Source organism: Mangifera indica, chromosome 7 (assembly GCF_011075055.1).
Source record: "Mangifera indica cultivar Alphonso chromosome 7, CATAS_Mindica_2.1, whole genome shotgun sequence".
Lineage (NCBI taxonomy): Eukaryota > Viridiplantae > Streptophyta > Magnoliopsida > Sapindales > Anacardiaceae > Mangifera > Mangifera indica.
In genome coordinates, this window is record NC_058143.1 from 15,317,781 (window position 1) to 15,343,554 (window position 25,774).

Below are 25,774 nucleotides of genomic sequence, written 5' to 3' on the forward strand. Positions count from 1 at the left end.
ATTTATATATATATACAAAATGATGCCGTTTTGATATGAAAAACGAGCTGAGCCGTAAACAAGTCGAGCCAAATTCGAGTCGAGCCCGAGCCGAACTCGAGCCGGCCATAAAAAAAACCGAGCCGAGCCCGAGCTCGGCTCGGCTTGAATCCAACCCTATTTATATGAACAATTTTTTATTAAAATAAATATAAATTAGGAATAAAAAATTATTTAATGAAAATTTTGGAGTAAAGTATGGTATAACTTGAAATTATTTTGCCAATTCAATAATTTTTATAAAAAATTTTAGTGTTTTTCAAACAAATTCAATTAACGGATAAGCGTATGGTATTTTCAAACCTAAGGGGTACTGCATTTCATTAAACCTTGGGTGGGAAATTTGATTTGGCCAAAATTTTACGGATAAGCTCAGATGCGCCACATTCACTTTCCCATATGGCGACCATTAATTTGAATCAGACAAAGAACACCAAGTCGATTCATAACGCGAAGTTGCGTCACTAAAAAGAGATCCGAGGCAAAGAAGAGACCTAAACGATACCACTTCACACTGTTATTTTCTTTTACACATTCAGAGATGGTGACAAAGACAGAAGAGACCCAATTGAACAGATTGGAGAACCAGGTTGATAATGGCGGAGGAGGGGCTTGGGAGTATCTTTGTTTAGTGAAAAAACTCAAGGTTAGACGTCCTGAGAAGGTCTTGAAGCATGGCTTAACGATCTTGAATGACCCCAAAAAACGATCTAGTCTTGGCCCAGATGGTTAGTTCTTTTGATTTATTCAATTGGGGTTTTGTTTAGGTTTGAAATTGTTAGATTGACCTTGAATTGTCTAGTTTTTTGATCTTTTCGACGGTTTTCTGTGGTGGGTTTGAGATTTGGAAGCCTGATTTGGATTGGATATGTTTCATATGGCTTGCAGATATAGTTACTAGGGAAAATTCTGTTGATTTGTTGAACTGGATTTATGTGATTTTGAAGCTTGATTTGAATTAGGCATGAGAAGGAAGTTAGTGTAGGTATGTTTTGAGTTTGTTGATTTGACTGAATTTCACATGTGATATTAAGGCGTTGATACTTGATTGAATTGAATCAGGGAGAGATTTGTGGTTTGTTACTTTCTTTTGTTGGATTGTGTCTGTTTTTGGTTTTTTTTTTTTTTAAGTTCATTTGGATATGGTCAGTAAAATATTTCCTGTCGGTATTGATAACGTTTTTGAGTCATTGGCTTAGTTTTTTAAATTATATTGACTGAGTTTTGAGTAATTAAACTTTTTCTTTTGATTGATATATTAACTAAAGAACAAATTGTTGTTGGAAATACCAATTGGCTCTTAAGGACTTTGATGTGAAATTCTTAATGAAGGTCAAGGAGAATTAAGAAGCAGAAAAAAGAGAGAGAATAATTTTCCTTAATACACCTTAAGATTTATTATCCTTAGGATTACTTGGATGACCAATTTATGGATCCTGTTGGTAGATGCTCAATCTGCAATTCAGATACATTATTTTATTATTTTACCAAATTGTGATTGATAATGATAGGCTCAATTAACACTTTTTAAATCATTGCTCTAGTTGTGTGTTATCAGTATAAGTTTCTGGTTATTATACTGCTTACCCATTCAAATAATTATGACTAACGAATATTTCTTTTTTTGATGCAGAATGGACACTGTATGAGCAGGTATCAATTGCAGCTATGGACTGTCAGTGTCTTGATGTTGCAAAGGTTTGATTCTTCTCTTTCTTAGTTTTTCTTTTTCGGACTCGTTTCCATTTTTTGTGTACTGTAACAAAGTAATCATAGATATGTTTCAGTTCCATGATTTAGTTTCCAAGAAATGTTAGTTGAACTGTGGAAAAGTTGTTTCTATATGTTGCAATGGCTATCTGCTGCTGGAAATGCATTGTTATCATAATTTCACATTGAATTTTGTATTTTTGGCCAAAGTATCTACTTCCTTAAGTTAGTTTTTGGATTCTGTAAAATGGTCCTTTTTCTTTATCATTGCCTTGATATTGCAATTTTCCAACTTATTTATGTCGCTTACTGTTATGTTGTTTTATGAGATTCTTTCTTGAATTTCACAGGACTGCATTAAGATTTTGCAGAAGAAATTTCCAGAGAGCAAAAGAGTTGGTGAGTTAATGAACCTTTCTATCCAAAATATAACATATTTGTCTTAGTTTGTTTTTGGAAACTAGCCATGCATAAGCTTGCTGTGTCAGTCATAGATAAGTGAAGAGTAATGCCTTTCATTCTCTGAGGGGACCTTAGGTCTGAATCTATTTTTATTACTGCTGACACACTTTAGAAAAGGTCATGTGCTCAGTATTTATTTCTTGCCATGATCATCTGTAAATTGCAAACAGTTTAAAGATGAATGGTCAAATTCTTAATTGGCTGCCTTGCTTGTTAGCACCTAAGAATTTAAAGTTTCATGCCTATATACACATGCATAGGCAAGTTTCCTTATATATTAGTTCTTTAAACATTTGCATGCATCACAGGAAGGTTAGAGGCTATTTTGCTTGAAGCAAAGGGATTGTGGGCAGAGGCAGAGAAAGCCTACTCAAGCCTTTTAGAGGATAATCCGCTTGATCAAGTAAATTCTGTAACTGATTCTTCTTTAATAAATTTCTTTTTCCGTAAGAATGGAGTCAATTGATTGTTCTATCATTCCTTTGTGGGAGATATAATACTTTTTTTTATCTGGAAAGTAAATAACTATTTAGTGTCAAACAATGTAGCTATTTAGTGCCAAACAATGTGATGTTTCTGAAATAGGTACTACATAAAAGGAGGGTGTCTATAGCAAAGGCCCAAGGCAATTATTCAGGGGCCATAGATTTGCTTAATGAATATCTGGAAATGTGAGGTTCTCTCAAGCCTCTTCTCTTCTTTTCCTGATAATATATAAACAAAACAGATATGGCTAAGCTGTTGTACTTCTACCCTTCACAGATTTATGGCAGATCATGATGCCTGGAGAGAACTTGCTGAAATATATATCTCATTGCAAATGTGAGTGCTCTTCCATCTCCTCCTAAATTTTGTCCTTCCTTTATCTCGTGTTTTCTCTTTGTTTCCTCCCGTAGCTTAGTTTTCTTTTTGTTTGTAATGTAGGTACAAACAAGCTGCTTTTTGCTATGAGGAGCTCATACTATCCCAGCCAACTGTTCCGCTTCATCACCTAGCCTATGCTGATGTGAGTGCATTTTTTATTTCTTTTTACCAGTTATCGATGGTTTAATGAAAAATTTCCTTCTTTTTTTGGTTTTCATGGTGGAGAAATTACTGGAGAGCTCAAAGATCCTGTATTTGAATAGTTTAGAAAGTTTACTTTTCTTGTGTTCTGTATGCAAATTCCTCTCAAACAAAACTTCTTTACTTTTATCTCTCGAAACTTAATCCATCCTCTGAATGATGAACAACTTTACGTAATTAGTGATTGAAGTCAAAATGGTTTTTAGTTTTCAGGGAATTATTTATCCTTGTTTGTGTATTGAATACCTTTTGCCTTCAGAGAGCATATCACTGCTTACAGAAAGAGGGAAGGTGAGCATACTACTCTTGTTGATTGTCTTCAATATCTTCTGTTACTTCCAAAGCATTTCTTCTTCACTTAAGAAAGAGAGAAAATTATCTGGATCGAAAATTATTGGTGTGATCTAACATACAATTTCTATAGACTTAAAATAGTTCACACCTTATTTACTTCTGACTCTAAAGAGTAATATCCTTGCACAAGGATCAATAATATTGGTGTAAATCTAACATATGCTCTTTTGATTTCTTGAACAGGTGTTGTACACACTTGGTGGGCTGGAAAACCTTCAGACAGCTAAGAAATACTATGCATCCACAATAGACTTGACTGGGGGCAAGAATACTAGAGCACTCTTTGGCATCTGCTTGGTGAGCTTTTCACTTGACACATATTCATCTGATGCATAACTTTGTGTGTATTGGGGACATTATTCTCTCTTTTGGCACTTGCTTCTTTAGCTGGTGTTGGCTTTAATATTTCTTCTCAGTTTCAGTACAAAGGCAGGCCATTTGGCTAATTAATTATGTTTGTACATGTGTCTTAGTACTCTGATTTCTCTTTCTTCCTCTGTTGTCATCCGGTATTTATTAACTTTGAATGACTATGTTTTAAATCCTGGTTGCCAGTGTACCTCAGCCATAGCACAACTTACAAAAGGACGGAACAAGGAAGATAAGGAGGGTCCAGAGCTGCAGTCTTTGGCTGCTTCTGCCTTGGAGAAAGACTACAAGCAGAGAGCTCCTGGAAAGCTTCCCCTGCTTGCTTCTGGGTTAAGAAGTTTGAAAGTATCATAAATTCATAATTCACTTTGCCATTGGTGTTCAAGATTCTCATATCAATTCTAGCTAGGGCCACCAACACAACTTAGAACAGAAGTCAATTGGAAAACTATTAGATGTTCATTAATTTAAGTATCTTTTTTAACTGTTTTTTATTCTCTTAAAGGTCCTTAAGACAAGGACAATATGTATTATTTAGATGCTCCATTGGCAAACTGATAATGTTGTGAGATAAAAGTTTTCACCTTCATAAGATTAACTCATTTACTTTGACTCTAATTTGTGGAGTTAATCTTGTTTATGTATGCACCTAAATATGGATGCTCATACATGATATATATGAAGGAATTTCAGGATTTTTTTGTCTGGTAATTCTAATCCTTTTTCAGCTTTCAAGAGCTTGATGGGTTGTATGTTAGATACTCGTTGAAGCCAGTTTTTCTCCGTAGTAATAAAAATTGCTGGTTAAACTGATCACATATAAAGAGAGCTGTGAATACAAATCTCAGAAATAATACAGCGACACAACATAGAGTTTCTTTAACTGGTACAATTGAAGACATACCATGATACAGGATATTAAAATTTATGGAACTACATAGTATTATGATGTTGGAGCCCAAAGATGCTATACCTACCAGAGGTAGGCATGCATATTCTTGTTTTATATGTTGAATCTGCTAATTGGCTCACACTCAGTACAACCAGAAGAAACCTCAGCATCTTTGTGGAAAAACTTTAGGTTTTTGATTACTGAGTTTCTCTTGGGCTGGTTGATGGGAATGTTATCTGTCTCAGAGTCAACCTCCTAGTTCTATACCTTAATTTTGAAGATCCTGTGGGTAAAATCCTCTTACAGTTTGGAGAGGGCAACTGCACACCACCAGTAGGAGTGCAATCGCTTTCAAGATTCTTGGGAATCTCATCTTCTGGAACCACCTGCAGATGTGTTTCAAACATGGGCTGATGGAGATGATTAGATGTTGGAAGCTTTATGCTGGTGGGCAGTTTGGGTGGACCAAAAGTGGAGAGAGATGATCCTGAGCGTTTACCCCTAAAATGAATACAGTCAAGCTGGGAGCATGACAAATAAATAACCTTTTTAACAGATGAAAACTAATTTAGATTGCTGACACAGAAAACCTGGTAACATCGGAAGGTATCATCACAATATCTGGATACTCCTCTTCACCATTCTTAACCACATTATCAGTTGAGTTTATGTCTGATTCATTCTTTTCACTGGATTCTGATTCTTCCCCTTCTTCTTCAGTTTCATCAGCTCCTAAGGGAACAGAAAAGGAAAAAAATAAGACTGCAGTCAGAGATGCATTTACTAGCAAGTTTGTTACAGAAACAATGTTATAATAAGATAATTGAGAGGAGTCATAAAACAATTCGCTAACAGATGCATGGGAATATAAAAGAGCCAGATTAACACTCACCATCCTTTCTTCCAAAAGCATTTTTACATCCTTCACATCTGCAGCTTATAGAGCATCCAACACCACCCTTTTATGCAAAAACAACAGTGTTAACATCAGATGGAAACCTTTTGGAATTTATACTGATTTAAAATACAAAAACCTGAAAGCATTCACAATATTTTTTTAAACAGCTTGATTTTCTGCAGTTGCATCCGCTCTTATGCCTGGCTGATGCTGGAGTATTGTTATTTTCATCCTGGTTAAATGAATACAAAGTTAAAATATTAAAAATAATTATTAATTGCTACCTTATAGGGAAAAGGTCTACAGAAAAGCCATCACAGGCCCAAGCTCACGAATTTTGGTAATGTGATATTGCTTGTGCAATCAAGAATGCGGTCATGCACTGGATTGTCAAGACTGATACAAGGACAAATAAATATGGAAAATCTCAATGATAATTTCTAACCCCATATTCAGTAACCGAGTCAATGCTTCTAATCACTTTTGGAGCAAAAGCAAGTGGGTTGCGAGATTCGATCTGTCTGCGAGTTTCCATTACAGTATCTTCATGAATAGGCTTGTTAAAGCAATCTAGACATGAACAAGGCTCAATGCAGTAGAGACTAGCAGCAAAGCATTCACAGTAACTGTATCAAAGAACATGAATCATATAAATAAAAAAATGAAAGGAAAAATGACTGCTGAGTAACCAGCAAATTGATGAAAATTGACACTGTAACATTGACAAGTCGCAGGATGAAACATAATCAAACTTAAACAAAAGGAAAATGAAAACTACATAGACTACTAAACCAAAACAAATTGCAATAAACTTACAGCTTCAAGCATTTTGACCTCTTACAATTGCAGCGCTTGCAGGCCTTACTTTCATCAGCAGGCTCTGGCTTGTATCTGAAAATTATTGGACACTCAATTTTAAATTCTGAGCAAAAGAACTCTGATTAAATGTCCAAAAGTAGTTATTGCCATACACACCTCTTTCTCTTGGGATCACTATGGTCGAATTCCTCACCACCAACACTTGGGCATGTTTGCAGAGCCTTTTCCATAACCTCAAACTCATGGTCACAAAGAACAGAATCCCTTTCCATGGAGTTCAGATTCGATGATTCGTTAAGATTTTGAGTGGATGTAACAGAACTAACAGAGGAAATGGAGGGTGGCAAACTTATTAGTTGCCTTCCAGAAGGTAGAGTTTGACACTTGATAATCTTGCCAATATTTGAAGCACTTGCAAGAGCATTCAAGTGCAATCCAAGCCCCGGTAATGTGGAAGAAGAGCAATCACTTTCCCTCTTGCATGGGATTAACTGCTTTCCTCCGCATGCAACTTTATGATCAGATTGTAACTGGATTGAAGAACTGCAGTTAGGCTCACCTTCAGCTTGCTTTTTAAGACCCCCTGCCTTCTCAAAAACCAGGCATCGCCTTCGTATCTTAAACTGCTGCAGGAAATCAGGCAAAACATGGGAAAAATTATTGAAACACTAACTGTGACCACCAATAAGTGTTCCCGTATGCAAGACTCTTGAGAAAGCATAAAATTGATTTTGACATCACTGGATTGTACTACCATTTCAAATTTTAACAGTACAAAACATCATATTTTGAGTAGGAAATTACTGTGATTAGCTGATACTAGTAAAATTACCAAGTTGCCTTCTGATGTGATGAAATAAAAAATGCTGGCTGACTGCTTTCCTACATGAGAAGGCTTTTCCCTATTCATGGAGTAAAAAATTTGCTACGCCTGTATGGCGTTCAGAACTCTCATATTTCAACATTAATTTATCTTCCCATAATTCACCTGATACAAAATACGGTAACTATCTTTGCTTTTGCATTGTAGATCTACTTGTAGATAACATTATTTCTAATTATGTATCAATAATCCAGAAAAGCGAAAGAGGGCACAAGTCTTAATCCTATAACAGATTCGATGCAATTACCATCTATTGACAATGCTTTTGGTTGACTTATTTTCGATTTTGACATATAGGCAATGCTATTAGAAATTCTGCTAGATATAATCAACAGATATTGATTCTCACAGTTCATTTCTTCTCTAAAAGCAGACAGTAGAGCCACTTTTGAGGGAAAGTTGTGATAAAAAAAGAAAATCAAATAAAAATTACACTTGAAAAGTAACGATACATCAATCATAACAAGAGATATTCCAATAATGTCCTACTCTATGATGCTAAATTAATCTACACATCAAAATGCAACCCAAAAAAATTGTCTCATCAATCCAGTGGCTATACCATTTAGGCATTTGTAAAGGTAATTATGCTAGTAATTCATCATTGAATTGTCACAAGGAAAAATATAACAAACAGAAGTTATAACCTACTAAGAATAAATTTTATATAAGATGTGCAACTCCTTAGTTTATGAGAAATCTATCTTTTTACCTTGCAGCTAGACAGGTCACACTTTTCTCCCTTGTCATCCACTTCTGTTATTGAATCACTAACAACTAGCTTATTCAGAAGACTGCTAGAAAGAAAATCCGGTGTCTGATCCAAATCCTTCAGTTCCCCAATTTCAACAGTTTGAGTTACGGCTTCCATTATATCATTTTGTTGGCAAGAACCACTTGGACTGGAAGATACATTTTGCTCCAAATCATTGGAATTATCTTGTGGGGGATGTAGGGCTGCTGAGATGAAAGACGCCACTCCAGTATCCACTGCCCTCTGGTCTTGTTCCTTAAAATTATACTCAACAATTGACGGATTAGAGTTTACAATATCAGAGACATCGGTAATCAATGAGCTCCAATCACTTTCTGCTACTGCTTCACTTTGCCGAATTCTAAGAATTTTACGCAAATTTATTTTTGGTTCAAAATGGCGAGTCCCTGTCAAGTCTTCATAGGATTGAAAAAATGGTCCGCCTGCCATTTCTAGCTCTTTGTTTTTCTCCATCACTTCATGAGACGCTCGGTTACTGACTGGGCTACTACAACCATATTTCATTGTTTTTGACAACTCAATAGCTAACCCAAAGGGTTCATTGAGTGGCTCAGCAATAACTTCTCTAGCTGAATTCTCTGGTGCAAGACATCCCAGTTGCTGTCCACAACAAACAAATGGTTGAGCAACTTCTGAATCCCCTTCACTTGGCTTGATTTCATTTCCAGAAAACGGAAGCTCAGGCTTCAATGGTTCTGGGGATTGATTACTAGTTACAAAAAGAACATCAGGTGAAAATTCAAAATGATGATATATAATAGGAGATTGGCACACTTTCATTTTAATAAAATGAAGTAAGAATGTATAATTAGTTTCACCTTTTAGGAAAAACTCTAGATTCTCTGAAGGTACTGATCTGTGGTGAAGCAAATGCAGATGAAGGAGAAGTAAAATTCAGCAAGTTGAGGGAGTGACCAGTGTGTGTGGACTTAACTGGTTCAATGGGTGAAAGACAGTTGATGTAATTAAAGACAGGGGAATCCTACATGTTGACAAGCATTTTCCATCAAAACATAGTCAGCAATAGATTACCTTAACAAGAAATCCTAATCACAAGCACAGAAATTTAAAGTTTTCTAAGCAAAAATCATAAGGATCAAAACATGATGTGGTACACGAATAAAACCCAATTTAAATTAATTCCTGCATAATAGGAGCCATTTACAAAAGAAACACCCTGAACATTCGAAGGTTTTCCACACTGTATTAATTCAACTTAGCATTTCAAATTTTCTATTCTTTGCATGAATCCTGAAAACGAACCGTTTTCGCTTGCTTAAATCACAACAAATCTTAGCACGTCATAATAATTCAACTAAATCAACGGTGACAAGACCCTAACCCTGCATGCATACAATTAAGGCAGCTTGTACCTCAAAACCCTCGTCAAAAATAAAAACCAAAACCCAGATGAAAAATCATAATCAAAACACAAACCCAACACCAAAACCTCACAAATTGCGTCATTCTCTCGAAACCGAAGTAAATCCACAAAATCCAGAACTAAGAAACTGAAGGGTTAACAAATTGACCTCAAACTTGGACAGGGAAGTAGCAGTAAGTCGGCTCTTATCTGGAGTGTCCATCTGTAGTTGCTATTAAGTCCTTGCAGTAGCAAGCAGAAGCTCGTATGCTTTCACTTTCTAAACAAAAGCGTTTAGAGAGGCGGGAAGGCGGGAAAAAAAACAAACATTTTGTCGGGTTTGGTAAACCCGGGGCGGCGGGGCCCAATTAATTTCCTTAGAGAACCTGTAGCTTTTTAGCTAAAATTTAGACCCATTATCAGTGTATGAATTGGTAGGCATTGGTACCGTTGTATAATTAAATATAAATTTATATTTAATTTAAAATTATTTAATTATATAATAACATAAATCTAATATATATTTATTTAAGTATTTAAAATAAGCATTCATAATTTTATTAAAAATTTATATGATGCTTAAATAATTCAATTAAATTATATGTATAAATAATGTTTACAACTTTATACACAAACAATAATAACATATCATTATATGATTGGGTGCTACCTTATTTCTAATTTAAAATTATTCAATTATATAATAATATATCATTATTTATGTATAAAATTATACACATTATTTGTTCACATATCGCTACTTTAAATAATTTGTATAACATGTCTAGTTTATAATTTATATTTAATGCCAAAGGTCTTATTCCCACTCAAGGTTTGTTGCATCTACAAATTGATATCCGCTAAATATTAAAAACTCAAACTTCTACTTGTACGCTGTTAAAATTAATAAAATCGGTTAATTTTAAGGTAAAATCGTTATTTAATCAGCATTATATTAAAAATAAAAAAAGGTTATCCATTTTCCTTTTAAGTTTAAAAAATTAATAATTTTTCTTTAAGATTAAATTTTGAAATGTTACATTTTTCCTTATAAGATTTTTTTTTTTTTTCGCTTTTCTTTTTTTTCTTTTCCCTTTTCTGGTGTCATCTTCAGCCAAACCCTCTCTCTCTCCCCTTTTTCAACGTTGTCTTTGTCTAAAAACAAAGATGATATCTGCATCACTAGATAATGATGAATTATCTTCGTTCGAAGATGACATTGAAAAAGGGGAAAAAAATGGGAGGGAGAGAGAAGCCAATTAGAAAAGAGAGGATGAAAAGAAAGAAACTTTAGGAAAAAAAATATAATATTTCAAAATTTAATTTTAAAGTAAAATTATTAGTTTTCTAAATTTAAATAAAAAATAAATAATATTTTATTATTTTTAATAAATTACTAGTTCAATAATATTTTTTTTTTTGAAACTAAATAATTTTATTAATTTTAATAATTCATAGATAAGAATTTAAATTTTTAATACTTATCCATAGGGTTACAAATGCCTAAACTTAAGCTTAACTTTATCAACAAAACTATTAAAGTTTTGCTCTTTATCAATCTTTAAACCTAATTTGCAACATTGAACATTGAAACAAAAAAAAATTATTACATCAATGTATTAAGATTAATTTTATGACACCTTTAGATAAATTTCATATCAATAAAACACAAGAGAGATATTGAAATCTGTTTATACCTCCCACATCACTTACAATGACAATTGTGAATAACAAAAGAGTTGTTATTTATATCATTTTAATTATTAATTTGTGTGTATGTGTGTGTGTGTGTGTGTATATATATATATATATATATATATAAAATATCAATCTATCTATAATAAATGTAAAATCTATCTATCTAGGATACAAAAATCTGCATCTATCTTCTTAGACGAAAGGAAACATCAATTTATGCTTGAATTTATTTAATATGAAAAACAATTCACATATTGTGAAAAAATTTCATACATACCCAGTTACAGCTCTTAATAGAATATCAATATGTCAATCTCCCTTCTCATTTTCCCATCAATAAAAATCTTCCTCCAAACTTTACACAAGGACAACACCTGGAAGTGTCCGCTGATATGGATAGCATTGAATCAGCCAATTAACCAGTGGTTGAGCTCCCACCAGCATTGTTGCAATTATGGTCATGATTATGATGATAATGGTGATTATGATCATGCTCCTCTTCATCACTAACATCTTCATCAAACGGCTTCTCTTTGTGGAAAATGCAGCACTTCTTGGAACTCTTCTTTTGCATGAATTCGTTGTCCACAGTTCCCTCTTTCCATGATACCTTCTTCTTCCTTCGTTTCAACCGCAGGACGAGAGTTTGAGATTGACTGCTTCCTGCATTTTCTACAGTGACAATGTTTGTAACAGAGGAGGAAGGTCTCGCACTGGCTGCACTCATTGCTCTTCAATTTATTATCCTACAACATTGAGATGAGGTTTAACAGATCATAGTTGATTTTTTCCCCTCACAAAATCAATAGAATAATGATATGGTTAACACAACAGAATATTCATATTTGTATTGCAGAATCCAAATATATGAAACCGGTGCAATCAGCTTGCTTAACATAGCACTTTTCCAATAGTTTTGCTCAATAATCAATAATTATACTTCAAAGGTGAAATTACTGCAATCAGTTCCCAACAATCTGCATGTCTGGTTTATGATAATTCTTATCAACAAAAGCAATTACATCATAGATTTGTAACAAATACAGTACACATTTATTACTGGCGAACAAATTGCAAAAAAGTAGAAAAGTTCAAAGTGACTTGACACGAAACCTCATTTTGGATTAAATTCCAATTTGTAAACCTAGACCAATTATATATACAGAATGCAACACCCTTAAATAGGAATAAGACTAATAGTGAGCTTGAGTGCGCTTCCATTATTGTCAAAATCACTTCTATTTCTAAATCTTGTAGTACTTATCAAATACAACACAGATGATCAGGGGGATTGAAAAAAATAAATAAATAAAAGCAAAACACTTAAGTACAGTTTACATAAACAGTTGATAGATGTATTTATAGATCCTCTTTTAGTTTAGACGAGCAGTGGATCCCCTATTAGGTTAGAATAGAACAGAGCGGTTTTCTAAAGTAATAATGTTGTCTACCAAAACACTCCCAAAGGAGTCATAACCACAACCATAAGTTCCTACTTGGATTAATGTCACTGGGGAAAGATTACAATGCAGCTACTTAAAACATTCTTACTCTCTAAATTTTAAAATTTGATCATCGATTAACCTTCTTTCTAGCCAAACTCATTGGTGACTTAGCCTGTATATGCAATCAAAACTAATTTTCAATTATGCCAAAAAGCTTGATAAATAGACAGAGTAAGACCACTGATTTTAATCCCATGAAACATCAATAATCATCCATCATCCACATTCCATATCACAAAACACAACACCACCCACCCCCCCCCCCCCCCCCCCCCCCCCCCCCAAAAAAAAACCGATGAACAGCAAAGACTAGAATTTTCTCGAGAAAGAATTTTATTCCAATTATGCTTCGCAAAAAAAATATATATTTAACATATCTTGCGAATCCATTACATTACGTTCCTTTTTTTTTTTTTTCCAAAACCGATTAATCCCAAGGATTTCATTATTAAGATTACGCTGTGATTAACAATCGAAAGAAGATTAGACTGAGGAAATAAAAGTTAAAGGATAAACGATCAAATCAGAAAACAAAAACGAAGGAACAAGAGATCAAAGGTCATAAAATTAGAAGAATTCAATTAAAATTTACCAGAGAATTGGCGGCGAGGGGTCGGCCGTGGAGAGATGACGGCAGGAATTAGAAAGACAATTCCAGAGAGAGACCAAAAAGGGGTGAAGATGGGCCTCTAATTTTGCTAGGCTGGGCTGGGCCACATTTTTGTATCCTAAATTACTAATTAAACGTCAAAGATTTTAAAGCTCTAATATAAAATAAATAAAACAGCAGTGGACTAAGAAACGTTAAGACAGTCCATCTACTTTAAAAAAACTTTAATTTTGCTTTTCAATAAAACTATGGGGCCGCTCTCTCGTAAAGAAGTCCTTGGCCCAGATCGCATCGAGGTTTGTTAAGGCACCGCAAGGGCTGCACCCAAACCTTGTTGCACTACAAGATGTTGTCTGCGAGTTAGAAAATCGTAGAAAATAGAAGAGTTAGAATTTTCGGTCATGGTTTGTTTTGTGCACTTGTCTGGGCGGTTGGCCCAAATTTGAGTTCTCAGTGACAAACCCAGCTCTCTGTTAGTGGGTGAACAATCCAATCCAACATTTGATGAATTCTATTTCACAATATCTGAAACAAAATAAATGAATAAATAAAACAACAGTATACTAAGATACGTTCAGGGAGTCCATCCACTTAAAAAACTCTAATTTTGCTTTTCAATAAAATTATGGGCCTGCTCTCTTGTGAAGAAGTCCTTGGCTCAATTCGCATTGGGGTTCGTTAAGGCACCGTGAGGGTTGCACCTGGACCCTATTGCACTACAAGACGCTGTCTACGAGTTAGAAAATTGTAGAAAATAGATTCAGTCGTGGTTTGTTTTGTGCACTTGCCAGTGCGATTGACCCAAATTTGAGTTCTTAGTGACAAACTCAGCTCCCTATTAGTGGGTAAACAATCCAATCCAACACTTGTGAATTCTGTTTCATAATATATGATTGGGTATTATTTTATCTCTAAGTTAAAACTACATAATCATATAATGACATGTTACACATCATTTATATACATAACATTACTATTTTACTTTTACTATTTTATTATTTTTGTTATTTGTACGAACATTCTTTGTAACACTCTAACAACACCTTTCGCATTAACATTTTTGGATAGTATAAATTATATGTATTAACACGAGTTATTTCAGAATATGATATCATTTGATAAATTTGGCTTTTAATTTTATAATAAAACAACGTGTACACATATTTGGTACATAATTTAGATACACAATTACATAAAATAATATCCAATTACATATAACACATCATCTATGTATTCAAATTATGTATTAAAAGTGTATAATCATAACATTACTCTTAATTTTATTAGACTAATAATAGTGATGTGCCACTATATAATTACTTGTTCCTTTATCCATAATCTATATATCATTATTGATAGCCGTTATAAGCTCACATAGTTTCATTGGAAATAATACTTCTACTCACATATTATTACTTTCTCTGTTTCATTTTGATTGGAATGTCACATGGTTGAAAAAGTGTTGGGTTGAACATGTTTTCTTGCAATTCTCCAACTGCAAAAGCAAAAATTTCAGAAGCCAGCCAAACAATAGTGGAATCTGATCCTTTGTTCCTACAAACTCAAGCAGGTATCTTTCCAGCTATAATTTGTAAAAACTCTCACATTCTAATCACAAGAATAGGGAAAGAACCTGAAGGGCAACCTTTAAATTAATGATGGAAAAACCCCAGTATCTGGAACAAGTTCTTTTACATAATTCAATATTTGCTATATGTTTCAAAGACTTTGAAATTGAGAAAGGACAAACCAAAGATAATCTTAAACAAGCCATTCATGGACAGAAAGTAAAACCGGATGTTAAAAAATTGCTTCTAATTGAGTAATGCACCCCACATTGAGTTAGTTCAAACTATCAAAATTTCTCAAATAAAACATGCATACCCAAGCATGGCAGAGCAGGTGGATATGGGTTTAGACATTGCATACACCCTCAGGTAAATGTAGTTTCCACTTTGAAGCAGGCAGATACAAACTGTACCCTTCTGTTGGTTGTTCATTTATAAAATTGGATGAATAAAACTATGCATACAAACCAAATTATACAAACTTATTTGTAAAACTTATTATTGAGTGATATTATTGTTTACTTTTCATCTCACTTCAGCTAATCATATACTATCATCTCAGTTTGTATAAATAAGTTTATACAAACTTATTTGTACAACTTATGATTAGGTGATGTGATTATTCATTTTTCATTTCACTTCAAATTCACCTAATCATACGTCACCACTTCAATTTGTACATGTAGTATGACTCAATTTGGATATCAGAAGCAACCAATGCTTGGAAGACCTATGATAAAAACGTCAAAATCTCATTGGATTCCTAATGGCTTTGCATTAAGTGAACACAGAAAAAGCAATGGTAGAAGATGTCTGTGTTAATCTGTGCAATACTAAACTCAAGATAAATCCAGTGATAGAGGAAATGAATTACAGTATTCTGAAAAAGGGCTAGGCAACGGGAAATACCTGTTGTAAGTGTAAGTATATGGTGTCGTTGCTAGCAAATTGCAGATTTGAAGAAACCAGAGGCACTGTGCCCTCACTAACATATTCCGCATACTCCAAAACTGAAAATTCTTCAGTAACCCCGGCATTTGCACTGGAATAACTCTATTGATAATAAGATTTGAGCAACATAAAGATCCATCACCTTCCAAGGCTCCTGCATTCATCCATTCCAGTTTTTCCTCCACAACAATCAATTTGGCTTTATTCATACATTACTTAGATAAGGAAAATACTTCTTCATCATCAGTAAGAGAAAGAAAACAAATTCTAACTAAATAACACCAGTACTTTTATCATCAAGGGAAAAATCCATGTTAAATGGAATATAAATTCATAAACACAAAATAGGAGACCAAAATCAACCAGGCATACTGCTAGTTTAGGAAAGTAGAACAATATATCTGGAAATTTGAAGGACACAGCAAATAAACCAATGCTCAATATTTGTACAAACAAAACTAAAGAGTAGATAAAATAAACTGTATGAAACAGGTATATGAAATCGTTTCATGGAGAACACAGAGAAGGAAATTAACAACAGTACATTTAGAATATACATCTATCTCACTAAAACAATAAAATCGCCTTAAACCCATTCGATTGCTCCAGACTCCGGTTACTCAAGAGTAAAAAGCATGACAAAAAATACAAATGTACCCCATTTTAATCAATTTAAATGTAAATCAATAACACATATGTAGAATACCACTCGCTAAAAGTTTCGGTTAGCTTTCAAAGAAAAATTCCTATATGCCTCTATTCATTCTTCCAAGCATACAAAACCAGCGAAAAACCAAGACCTTGTGACTTTGAATCGAGGAACCTCTGTGAGAAAGACCAAGGCAATGTGTTTGGCTCGGAAAGAGGTCCACTAGCCCACAACTTCTCGGCTGAAAGGCATGTCTTGAACATGAAAACAGCATTTCCAAGTGATGCACCAAAGAGCCAACTGTACACATCCCAGAACACTTCCACTGCCAACCCATCAACCAAAATAGTATAATTTCCTCTGAACTTCCACCGCAGCCTCTTCACCTGCATGACCGTCTTTCCATCTACACGAACCATAAGGCAAGGATCATTAATGCCACTTGTATCGCATTCAATCACAAGATCATGAATTTGCCCATTATCACAAAATTGTGCCTTGGTACTAAACAATTTCTTGCCGAAAACATGCTCCCTTTTAGCAACTAAAACAGCATTAGAAGGAGCAGGGATGGCACCGGTCTTCTTGAAAGCTTCTTTTCTCATATCCCCAAGAAGCAAAACCATTTTCCTATCAACAACAACACCAACATAAAATCCCTCCAACGGTTCAGGCCCGGATCCGAATTTCGCTGAAGAGAGGTCCCAATATATGTCAATTACACAAGTATAAGCTTCTAAGCTCTTAGACCCTTTTCTTTTAGAGAACAACCAAGGCTTAATATCAACCTTACAAAGACATTGGTTTGCGGCATCATCAATTCCCACACTTAGACCTTGACCCATCAAATTCTTACTCCATGTTATAGTAATCAAGCAAGGCCGACCTCGAAAACGAGATTGATAGACAAGAGTAACCAAATTCTGTGCATTCTTAGCACTATTCGATGATGAAGAATCAGCTACTTGTACCCCATTTTCCCCAAAACAAGATGGAAAATCTCTCATTTTTTTATAAAAGCAACTTCAAATTCACTTGTCTGTAGCCTAAATCACCAGAATTAAAACCAACTCAGAACTGGAAAAATAGACACAAAATAAATAAATATATAAATAATCAGTATAAAGTTAAAAAAGGAAAAAGAGCTCTTACCTCTACTAATCCTCAAAACCAAGAAAATCCCATTTCAGAAATGCTTCGAAATCTGGTTAACAAGACTTAGATTTGATCTGGGCATAAAATTTCCGTGGTACATTTCTACAAGAAAAAAGAACCCATAAAGAGGAAAAAACATGAGAGACACAAAATAGAACCAAACTGAAGACGAAACTGCGGAGTATATGACCCTGTAGTATAATGAAGTAATAAAAACTCATAAGAGAAGCAGACAAAAAAATAGACTACCTGTTTCACTGTCAACGCAAAAAATTAAAAAAAAAAACAAAACTATTCTAAAAATTAAAAAAGGTTAAGAATGGATAAACAGAGCAACTGGGTATTGCTGTAAAGGCTGGTTAATGAAGATTACTCCACAATGAGAAAAGAAAAGAAAAGCATGTTTCATTGTCTCTCTCTGCTTTAGCTGACATACCCACATGAAAACTGAAACTGAAGAAGCTGAAACTGGAGTGGAAGAAGTCGAAAGCGGTATAGAAACGGAGGATCATAAATAAAGAGAATGTTGAAAATAAAAAATTCGTGAAGAAATAAAGGTTGATTTTTGCATGTATTTAAAGGAACAGATCCTTACACGTATGGAGCGAGAGTAAATGAAGAAAAAATAAATAAATACAGTGTTTTTTTTCCTCTTGTTGAGGCTTGCACGACGTCGCTTTACTTTAGTCAAATTTCTGGATATTTATAGAATTGTTAAGTGGTATAAAAATAATTAATTTTAAATATTTTAAAATTAGGGTCAATATCAGAATGTTTTTAGAAAGACTTTTAATAATATTTTACAAGTAATTAAAGATACACGAGACGAGATGCCTGCCAGCCAGCCAGCCAGCCAGCCTAACCATATCTAATTCTTTTTCTTGCGCCGTGTAAAACACGCTTCCACTGAATTAATTATGTTTTATTTTTAATTCAATCTAAAATGTATATATTAATTAAAAATCTTATTTTACAAAAAAGGACTTAAAGCTTTTTTCCCTGGCGTGATTACACGCGTTATGATGGCGAATGAAGTAGAAAATTGATTGCAACTTTGTAGAGAATAAGAAGTGGTGTTCACGTGGTGTTGTCTCTGGTTGGTTGTTCTCGGTTAATTGGACTCAGTCTCTCTTCCTGGGCTTGTAAAGCCCATTTAACATATCGATTTAATTAATTAAAAAAATCAAATAAAATCGAATTGAATAATAAAAATTAGATGAGATACCTATTTCTAAATATTCCTATCGTTCGATGTTAACTCCCCAGTCACATCAGTGGATTCAAGATAATCTTTTTTTTTTTTTTAATTATAAAGTATAAACTGACTTGCAAGATGTTTGGTTGCTCTGAAAAGGTCAGAAAATAGAAAAAAGCTTTACAAAAAAACTTTAATATACAAATTATTGGATTTAATCCACTCATAGATTAAATAGATCCGTTTGCAATTAACTATTATGAGCAATCAGCGGATGATGATTGAAAACAGTTGAAGTATAGTCGAACATTTATATATAATGTCTCAAAAACTATCATTTTCTAACCATGACATCAAAATATGCATAGATTCATTTTCTTCTCCTCCTAAGGGGGTGTTTAGTTCCAATTTTTTAAGATTACCTTGATAATCTATCTTTTATTCCATTGTTTAGTTTGTCAGTAATAAAATATTACAGTAATATTCTATTACCAATACTGACGTGATATGTAATATATGTATTAATCTGATTATCACATTCACCTTAAGTATTTAAAAATTACCAAGGTAATTTTGATTTTATTATAATTATATTATTATTTATTAATTTTTTAAGATAAAAATAAATTTATTTTTAATTAATATGACAAATAATATAAAAATATTTTAAAAAAATTATATTCAAAGACATTTAAGTAAAATAATTTACTAATAATCTTTTATTACCTTTAATCAAACACAATAATTATTTATATTTACCAAATTTTATCAAACATAATAATCATTTATACCCAGTAATCTTCTAAGTAATATATCTTCAAGTTAATCTTTCTATTTTGGTAATAAAATATTACCCAAACCAAACGCCCTTAGGGGTTTGGTTTGCCGGAATAAAACATTACTTCAGGAATCTATATTTAATTCCTTCAGATTACTTTGTTTGGTTACGAAGGTAATAAAAGATTCCAGTAATGTTTTATTACTAAGCTGACATGACAAGTAATATAAGCGGTAATTTAATTACCATCTCAACCTTAGGTATTTTAAGATTACCAAGGTAATCTATTTTTCTTACTATTTTACTCTCACTTATAATAATTTTAGGACATAAATGCCCTTCTTATCAATTAAAATAACATATATGTCAAGTACCAAGTTTGACCTAAAACTTTTTTATTTGGGACAAAATTACCCTTCAATTTACACTAAACTACCTTTATATAATGCCTCACAAACCCTAATGCAAGTCCATTTCATCGTGTTTGACAGCTTGTGTGTACGCCTTCTCTATAACTAGGGTTTCTACTCAACAAATCATCTCCCTTCAAGTTGCAGCAACAATTTTGGTAATTCCTCTCTCTTATCATCTTCTTTATGTATTATAAATTTGTTTTTAAACTCTTTTTTTTTGCTTTCGAATTTAAACTTTTGTGCTTTCGTATAAAAACCCTTAATCTCCTGCTTTAAGAAGCTTTTCTGAACTCCTTTAAGCTGCCACTTGCTGAGGATAAAAAAACCTTTAGAATTTGTTCTAATATTTTCTCACCCATTGAGAAAATGTTCCACACAGAAGTTCCAATCAGGTTGAGTCCAGAAACCTTGAAAACATCATCCTAAGACCCTGAAAATATATTGTCAAAATTAAGAATATACATATGTAAAGATTTGCTGCTAGATTTCAACAAATTTGTCCCAACAGAATGCCCCTGCCCAGAAACTACTATGCTCTGGAGCTTGGGATTTCCAATTGCTTCTCTGCCTCCTGCATTCCGGTGCCATATAAAGTTGTGTTCAACCTATTGTGCAGCTGTCACAACTGGCTACATAAAAGTTTCAAAATTGGTGCTTTCTGATTTTTCGTCCTGGTGGAAATGGTTCCAACCTTGTTGCCTTGTTGTCCTTGCCCCTTTCAGCTGCAAAATGTCCAGCCTTTTGGAGTGACTTGTAAACTAATTGTAGTACTTTCTTTTATTGTGTTGATGTTAGTTAGTAATATTTGTTATGGAGTGACTTGTAAACTAATTTATATGTTCTTGGTTTTGGATCATTGTAAACTTTGTGTTTAACATAATTTCAATTTGTGATTAGTGGTTTTATTGGTAAGTAAGACATATATATATATAAACTGTCTAATTCTTTCAGCTTTCATTTTGTTAGTAAACACAGTATTAATTTATTGAATTAAATCTCATAGCTTTCAGATAGATTAAATATTAGTTATTTATTTATTTTGTATAATATTTAAAGACCTGTGAGATTTAATTCAATAAAAAAAATTATATGTATTAATATGAGAAATATTTGAGTATATGCACAAGAAAAAAAAATTTCAAACATTACAAATGTTAATCTAACCAAACACAATATTAATTTATACCCAGTAATCTTTTCAAGGGTATTTAGGTCAATTATATATTTGGTATTCATTTATTACTACTAACCAAACATAGTAATAATTTATAAATGATATTATAACCAAACATAGTCATAATTTATACTCAGTAATCTTTCAAGTAATCTATCTTAATGGTAATATTTCATTTTTAGTAATAAAACATTCCCTGAACCAAACGTCTCCTAAGAGTTATGTACGAAAAGCTTCCCAAAGTTATACAAAAATTCACATAATCCAGAAACTCTGTAGTCAAACAAACGTGTGTCGTAAAAATTAATTAATATGCTACTACCAATCAACCAACAAAAAATTCAACGTAATTCGGGTATGCAATCTCCAGTGCTTAAAATTTATAAAATTGGCATATTTTTCATACATATATATAATATTTAGTATATCATTCGCAATATATAAAATAATATTATATGCATCAATAATAAAAAATTCAAATTCGGGTTTGAAGTTAGAAAAAAATAAATGTAATTATTAATTTTTCAAACCTTTCTATTCATTATTTTATGTATTTTGATTTAAAAAATAATGAAGACAGATGATCTGATTGGGAAGACTTGGCTTATACATGATGCAACCAACCATTATTGGACCGACATCAAACAAAAGATGAAGAAAATTTTAAGCTAATTGGTCTCCTAATTTATTATATGTAGTTTCACTTATTACTGAATTTTCTTCCCAAGGTTAAAAATATACGGGTCAAGGGGATACAACCCACCAAATTACTGATCACGTTAAGGGTAAATCGTGTTAGAACCCATAGGGAAAGCTCACATACCAGCGTAATACAATACAACCCTTAATTTTTTTTTTTTAAATATATAAATTAATTTTTGATGGATCCACCCACCAAAAATTAAAATACCACAAAGAAAAGTGGTGGGAAGGCTGGCTGATGACCTCCCTAAATTAGTTATCAGATTTTGGAAAAATAAAACCTCAGAGAAAATACAAGTTTTCAAACTTTTAGGTAAAAAAAATTTTTAATTTTTTAGATTAAATAGGTAAAATAACATATAATTTATTTTATTTTAATATTACTGATAAAATGATGATTTTACGTTATAACTAACTTTAAAAAAATTAATGAAAATTGAATAATATATAGATATTTAAGTTTTTAAAACTCTATAAATGAAACTTTAGGAATCGACCAAACCTTAAGTGGGATAAGTCATTTGCCAAAAAAGAAACTCGCAAACAATAGGCAACATAATTGTGTAGGCATGAACATAATGTAAATAAAGGTGCAATGAAGCCATGCTATCGATGATTCCTATCATCATTTTTGTTCCCATTTCTCTTTTAACTTGTACTATTTTTTACTTTATATTTCATGGGTATTTTAGCCTTTTAAAAAACAAATAGTAAAATCACAAAGTTAAAAAAAGTTTATTGTATATTTTTACTTTTTAATTGCTGCTAAAAAAACCAATTCAGAAATATTTACGGTTGCAATGTGTAGGAAACACCCAAGAAATTCTGTAAATTCAAATTACAACAAATAAACATACTCAAATTGTGATCCTGTATTCAAGATGCAATCCGAAACATTCCAATTTAATGATTTTCCATAACACAATTTGTTATATGTATTGTATTTCTAGATTCGGCGTAGCTTTTTGTTTTTGGTATTACCTTTTCTATGACAAATTTTTGGGACGTTTTATACGCATCCAATTACTAAATCAATTATTTTAACCACCATCAACTCTCATAATTGTCATTACAATTAATATAATCGGATCAATCCATTATGGGTAAACTCGAACCTAATACAAAGTTTCAATAATTTGACAAAAATAAAAGTTAAAATGAAAAACGACCCATGGTAAAAACAAATGAAGAAAAGATAAAGTTGCTCCTTGTGATTTTCACTTTTTTAGTAAATCAAGAGATTCCCCTTTAATCCTTGTCTTTGTTGATTGTTTTTTACTTGTTCTTGATATTCTTCATTACTTCAATCTAAATTCAAGCCACATTGAAGGGGATTGTGGTTCCAACTTTATGGATATCTTATCAAATAATACATCGAACAAAAAGTTCAAATATTGATTCCATAAAAATTAATCGATCTAAATACTAGAATTATATAATCATCTATCGAAAATTAAACCAATAACAAATGATAATTAAAATAATTAATTAATTAATCAAATTAAATAATTAAATTAATTCACCCGCAACTATTTCTAATGAAAATGATTGTTTAAATCACTAAGAATCATGTACTAATTTATTATGCGATGTTTGTCGCATAATTCACGCAATTGAATTGATAAATTTGAATATGCAATGGTGAATGTCCAAATGCATTAATTGTCGTATCTTTAGGTTATAACGAATTTATTGTATTTAATAATTTTTTATATTTTTACAAAAGTTGAATTAAACGAAAAACACTATGATTGATGAAATTTCTAGTATATAATGAGACATACGGGTTATCTCATTGCAAGAAATCGAATATTATCTCTAATTAATTTTACTTCATGGTATATGAAAAAAATCAGTAAAATTATATATACATATTTTTTATACATAATTTAGGTAGATAAATGATGTGTTACGATGTAATTAGATGATTTTGAATTAAAAATAAAATAATAACTAATCACATAATGACATATTATTTATATACTAAAATTAAAAATTAAAAAAAAAAGTCTCCTACATCCCTCTTTGTTTAAATTTTGAATTAAAGATTAATTAATACAAAAATAAACATTACTAATTCAATGGTAATTACACACCAAATATATAAAGTATGCAAGATTTTAAGAAATCATCAATCTTGTCTTGTGTTTGGAGCCCATTGAGAATTTTGTCATGTTTACCCAACGTCTGCCTAAATTGATCGGCAAGAAATTTTGGAGTTTAGTTTAAATTGGGCCACATAGCAACCATCCCAATTGAATGAACAACAGAGTATTTGTCATTAACACTGTGATCCTTCGTTAATTTCATTATTTATACTTGTATCTTAAGCTAAAATGTAAAGTTTATGATGTGACAAATGTTAAAATATAATGTGCTGCTTTAATCAAATCATACATACATCTTTATTATTAGGCCCAAAGACTTATTCTCACTAAGATTTGTTAAATTTTCCAAATTGGTATTAAGCATTAGAATCTCAAACTTTTATTTATAAATAGTTAAAATTAATAAAATATATTAGTTTTAAAAATAAAATCGTTATATAAATATTAATATTAAAAAAATATAAAAAATTATATCATTATCCCCTTAATTTAGAAAACTAATAATTATTTTCAAGATTAAATTTTAAAAACTTTATTCCACCCCCCCACCCCCCACCGGCCCGAGGATTTTATTTTCAACCTATCATTCTCTAGAAACCTGAATTTAGTTGTAACCTCTCTTTCTCTGTTACCAACGGTCTTCTTCTAGGCATATTCTTTTTTGGATCCATCGTTAACTACCGTTTGACATCTTCGTCAGAGACGAAGTTGTTGTCTTTATTGTCGATAAAGATGTTTTATCTTTATTTGCATCTTCGTCGACGGCTAAGACAATGTCTTCATCTTTGACAAAAATGTCAAAGAAGGGGGAGTTCGATTGCCAAAGGCAGAGAGTATTGAAGGAATTTAGCTAAAAAAATAGAAATCTAGCAAGAGAAATATGTAATTTTTAAAAATTTAATCATAAAAAAATTGTTAGTTTTGTAAATCGATGAGAGAAAATGAGAAAAAGTTTTATTATTTTTAATATATTATTGGTTAGAAGATGATTTTATTTCGAAACTAACTAATTTTGTTAATTTTAACAGTTTATAGATAAGAGTTTAATTTGTCTATACTTAATGGTACTACATAAAAATTCAACAAACCTTGGGTGGGACACAGTTCTTTGGCCTTATTATTATTAATAATAATATCAACAAACAAAGAACCAAACGCACTCCCCTTTCTGGCCCACAGACTTGTCTTTTAGGATTGTCATCCCCCCACATAATGACATCCATTTTGGCACTGATGGACACTCTCACGTGGCAATAATTAAGTGTATGGCAAATCACACTATCTACCCTCAATTTTTACAAAAATTCCAAACGACTATTGCTTATTTTCTCCAACACTACCTTTTCACTCTATATCAATATTATGTAACATGTTAGTACTTACGTTAAGGAGCAAGTTTAACAGCAAGTCAGCATTTGAATTATGCCATATTAATAGACAAAATCCCTAAAATATATCCCATAAATGTAATTACCTCTCCTTGAATTTGAATAAATGGAAGGAATAGTACCAGATTACCCATATGAGCAACTTAATTGTAATGAATCCAACATGTCCTATTAACATTCATGAAACTGATAAATTTCATTAATCTCCTTGTATGTTAATTTCATTTGCTCCATTTAGAAAGTATAAAATA

At 32.3% G+C, this 25,774-nt stretch overlaps 4 protein-coding genes across 8 annotated transcripts; 1 reads left to right on the forward strand and 3 right to left on the reverse strand.

Annotated features, from left to right (window-relative positions):
- Window positions 1–391: 391 nt before the first annotated feature.
- LOC123221197 (ER membrane protein complex subunit 2) lies at window positions 392–4,710 on the forward strand. Its single transcript, XM_044643961.1, has 9 exons — window positions 392–767; window positions 1,673–1,737; window positions 2,100–2,148; window positions 2,520–2,614; window positions 2,797–2,882; window positions 2,974–3,033; window positions 3,136–3,217; window positions 3,814–3,927; window positions 4,186–4,710. Exons 1-9 carry the CDS (start codon window positions 581–583, stop codon window positions 4,351–4,353), a joined length of 906 nt encoding a protein of 301 aa, XP_044499896.1. The 5' UTR covers window positions 392–580; the 3' UTR covers window positions 4,354–4,710.
- Window positions 4,711–4,817: 107 nt separating this feature from the next.
- On the reverse strand, window positions 4,818–10,012 carry LOC123221196 (protein tesmin/TSO1-like CXC 2). Of its 2 annotated transcripts, none has more exons than XM_044643960.1 (10): window positions 9,799–10,012; window positions 9,085–9,248; window positions 8,204–8,975; window positions 6,765–7,231; window positions 6,606–6,680; window positions 6,235–6,415; window positions 5,926–6,021; window positions 5,784–5,850; window positions 5,482–5,623; window positions 4,818–5,392 (listed from the first exon to the last, which is right to left on the reverse strand). In XM_044643960.1, exons 1-10 carry the CDS (start codon window positions 9,850–9,852, stop codon window positions 5,089–5,091), a joined length of 2,322 nt encoding a protein of 773 aa, XP_044499895.1. In that variant the 5' UTR covers window positions 9,853–10,012; the 3' UTR covers window positions 4,818–5,088. The 2 variants fall into 2 exon arrangements, with proteins under 2 accessions (XP_044499895.1, XP_044499894.1); XM_044643959.1 differs by having other exon boundaries at window positions 6,765–7,234.
- A 1,520-nt stretch (window positions 10,013–11,532) lies between these two features.
- On the reverse strand, window positions 11,533–12,073 carry LOC123220340 (protein phosphatase 1 regulatory subunit INH3-like). The gene has a single exon (XM_044642531.1). The coding sequence runs from the start codon at window positions 12,052–12,054 to the stop codon at window positions 11,743–11,745; it is 312 nt and encodes a 103-aa protein (XP_044498466.1). The 5' UTR covers window positions 12,055–12,073; the 3' UTR covers window positions 11,533–11,742.
- A 4,415-nt stretch (window positions 12,074–16,488) lies between these two features.
- LOC123220118 lies at window positions 16,489–18,339 on the reverse strand. 4 transcript variants are annotated; one of them, XM_044642142.1, is made up of 3 exons: window positions 18,202–18,339; window positions 17,763–17,867; window positions 16,489–17,656 (listed from the first exon to the last, which is right to left on the reverse strand). In XM_044642142.1, the coding sequence occupies exon 3, from the start codon at window positions 17,615–17,617 to the stop codon at window positions 16,718–16,720; it is 900 nt and encodes a 299-aa protein (XP_044498077.1). In that variant the 5' UTR covers window positions 17,618–17,656; window positions 17,763–17,867; window positions 18,202–18,339; the 3' UTR covers window positions 16,489–16,717. The 4 variants fall into 4 exon arrangements, with proteins under 4 accessions (XP_044498077.1, XP_044498078.1, XP_044498079.1 ...); XM_044642143.1 differs by lacking the exon at window positions 18,202–18,339 and adding an exon at window positions 18,015–18,189; XM_044642144.1 differs by lacking the exon at window positions 18,202–18,339 and having other exon boundaries at window positions 16,489–17,687; window positions 17,763–18,007.
- Between the last annotated feature and the right edge of the window lie 7,435 nt (window positions 18,340–25,774).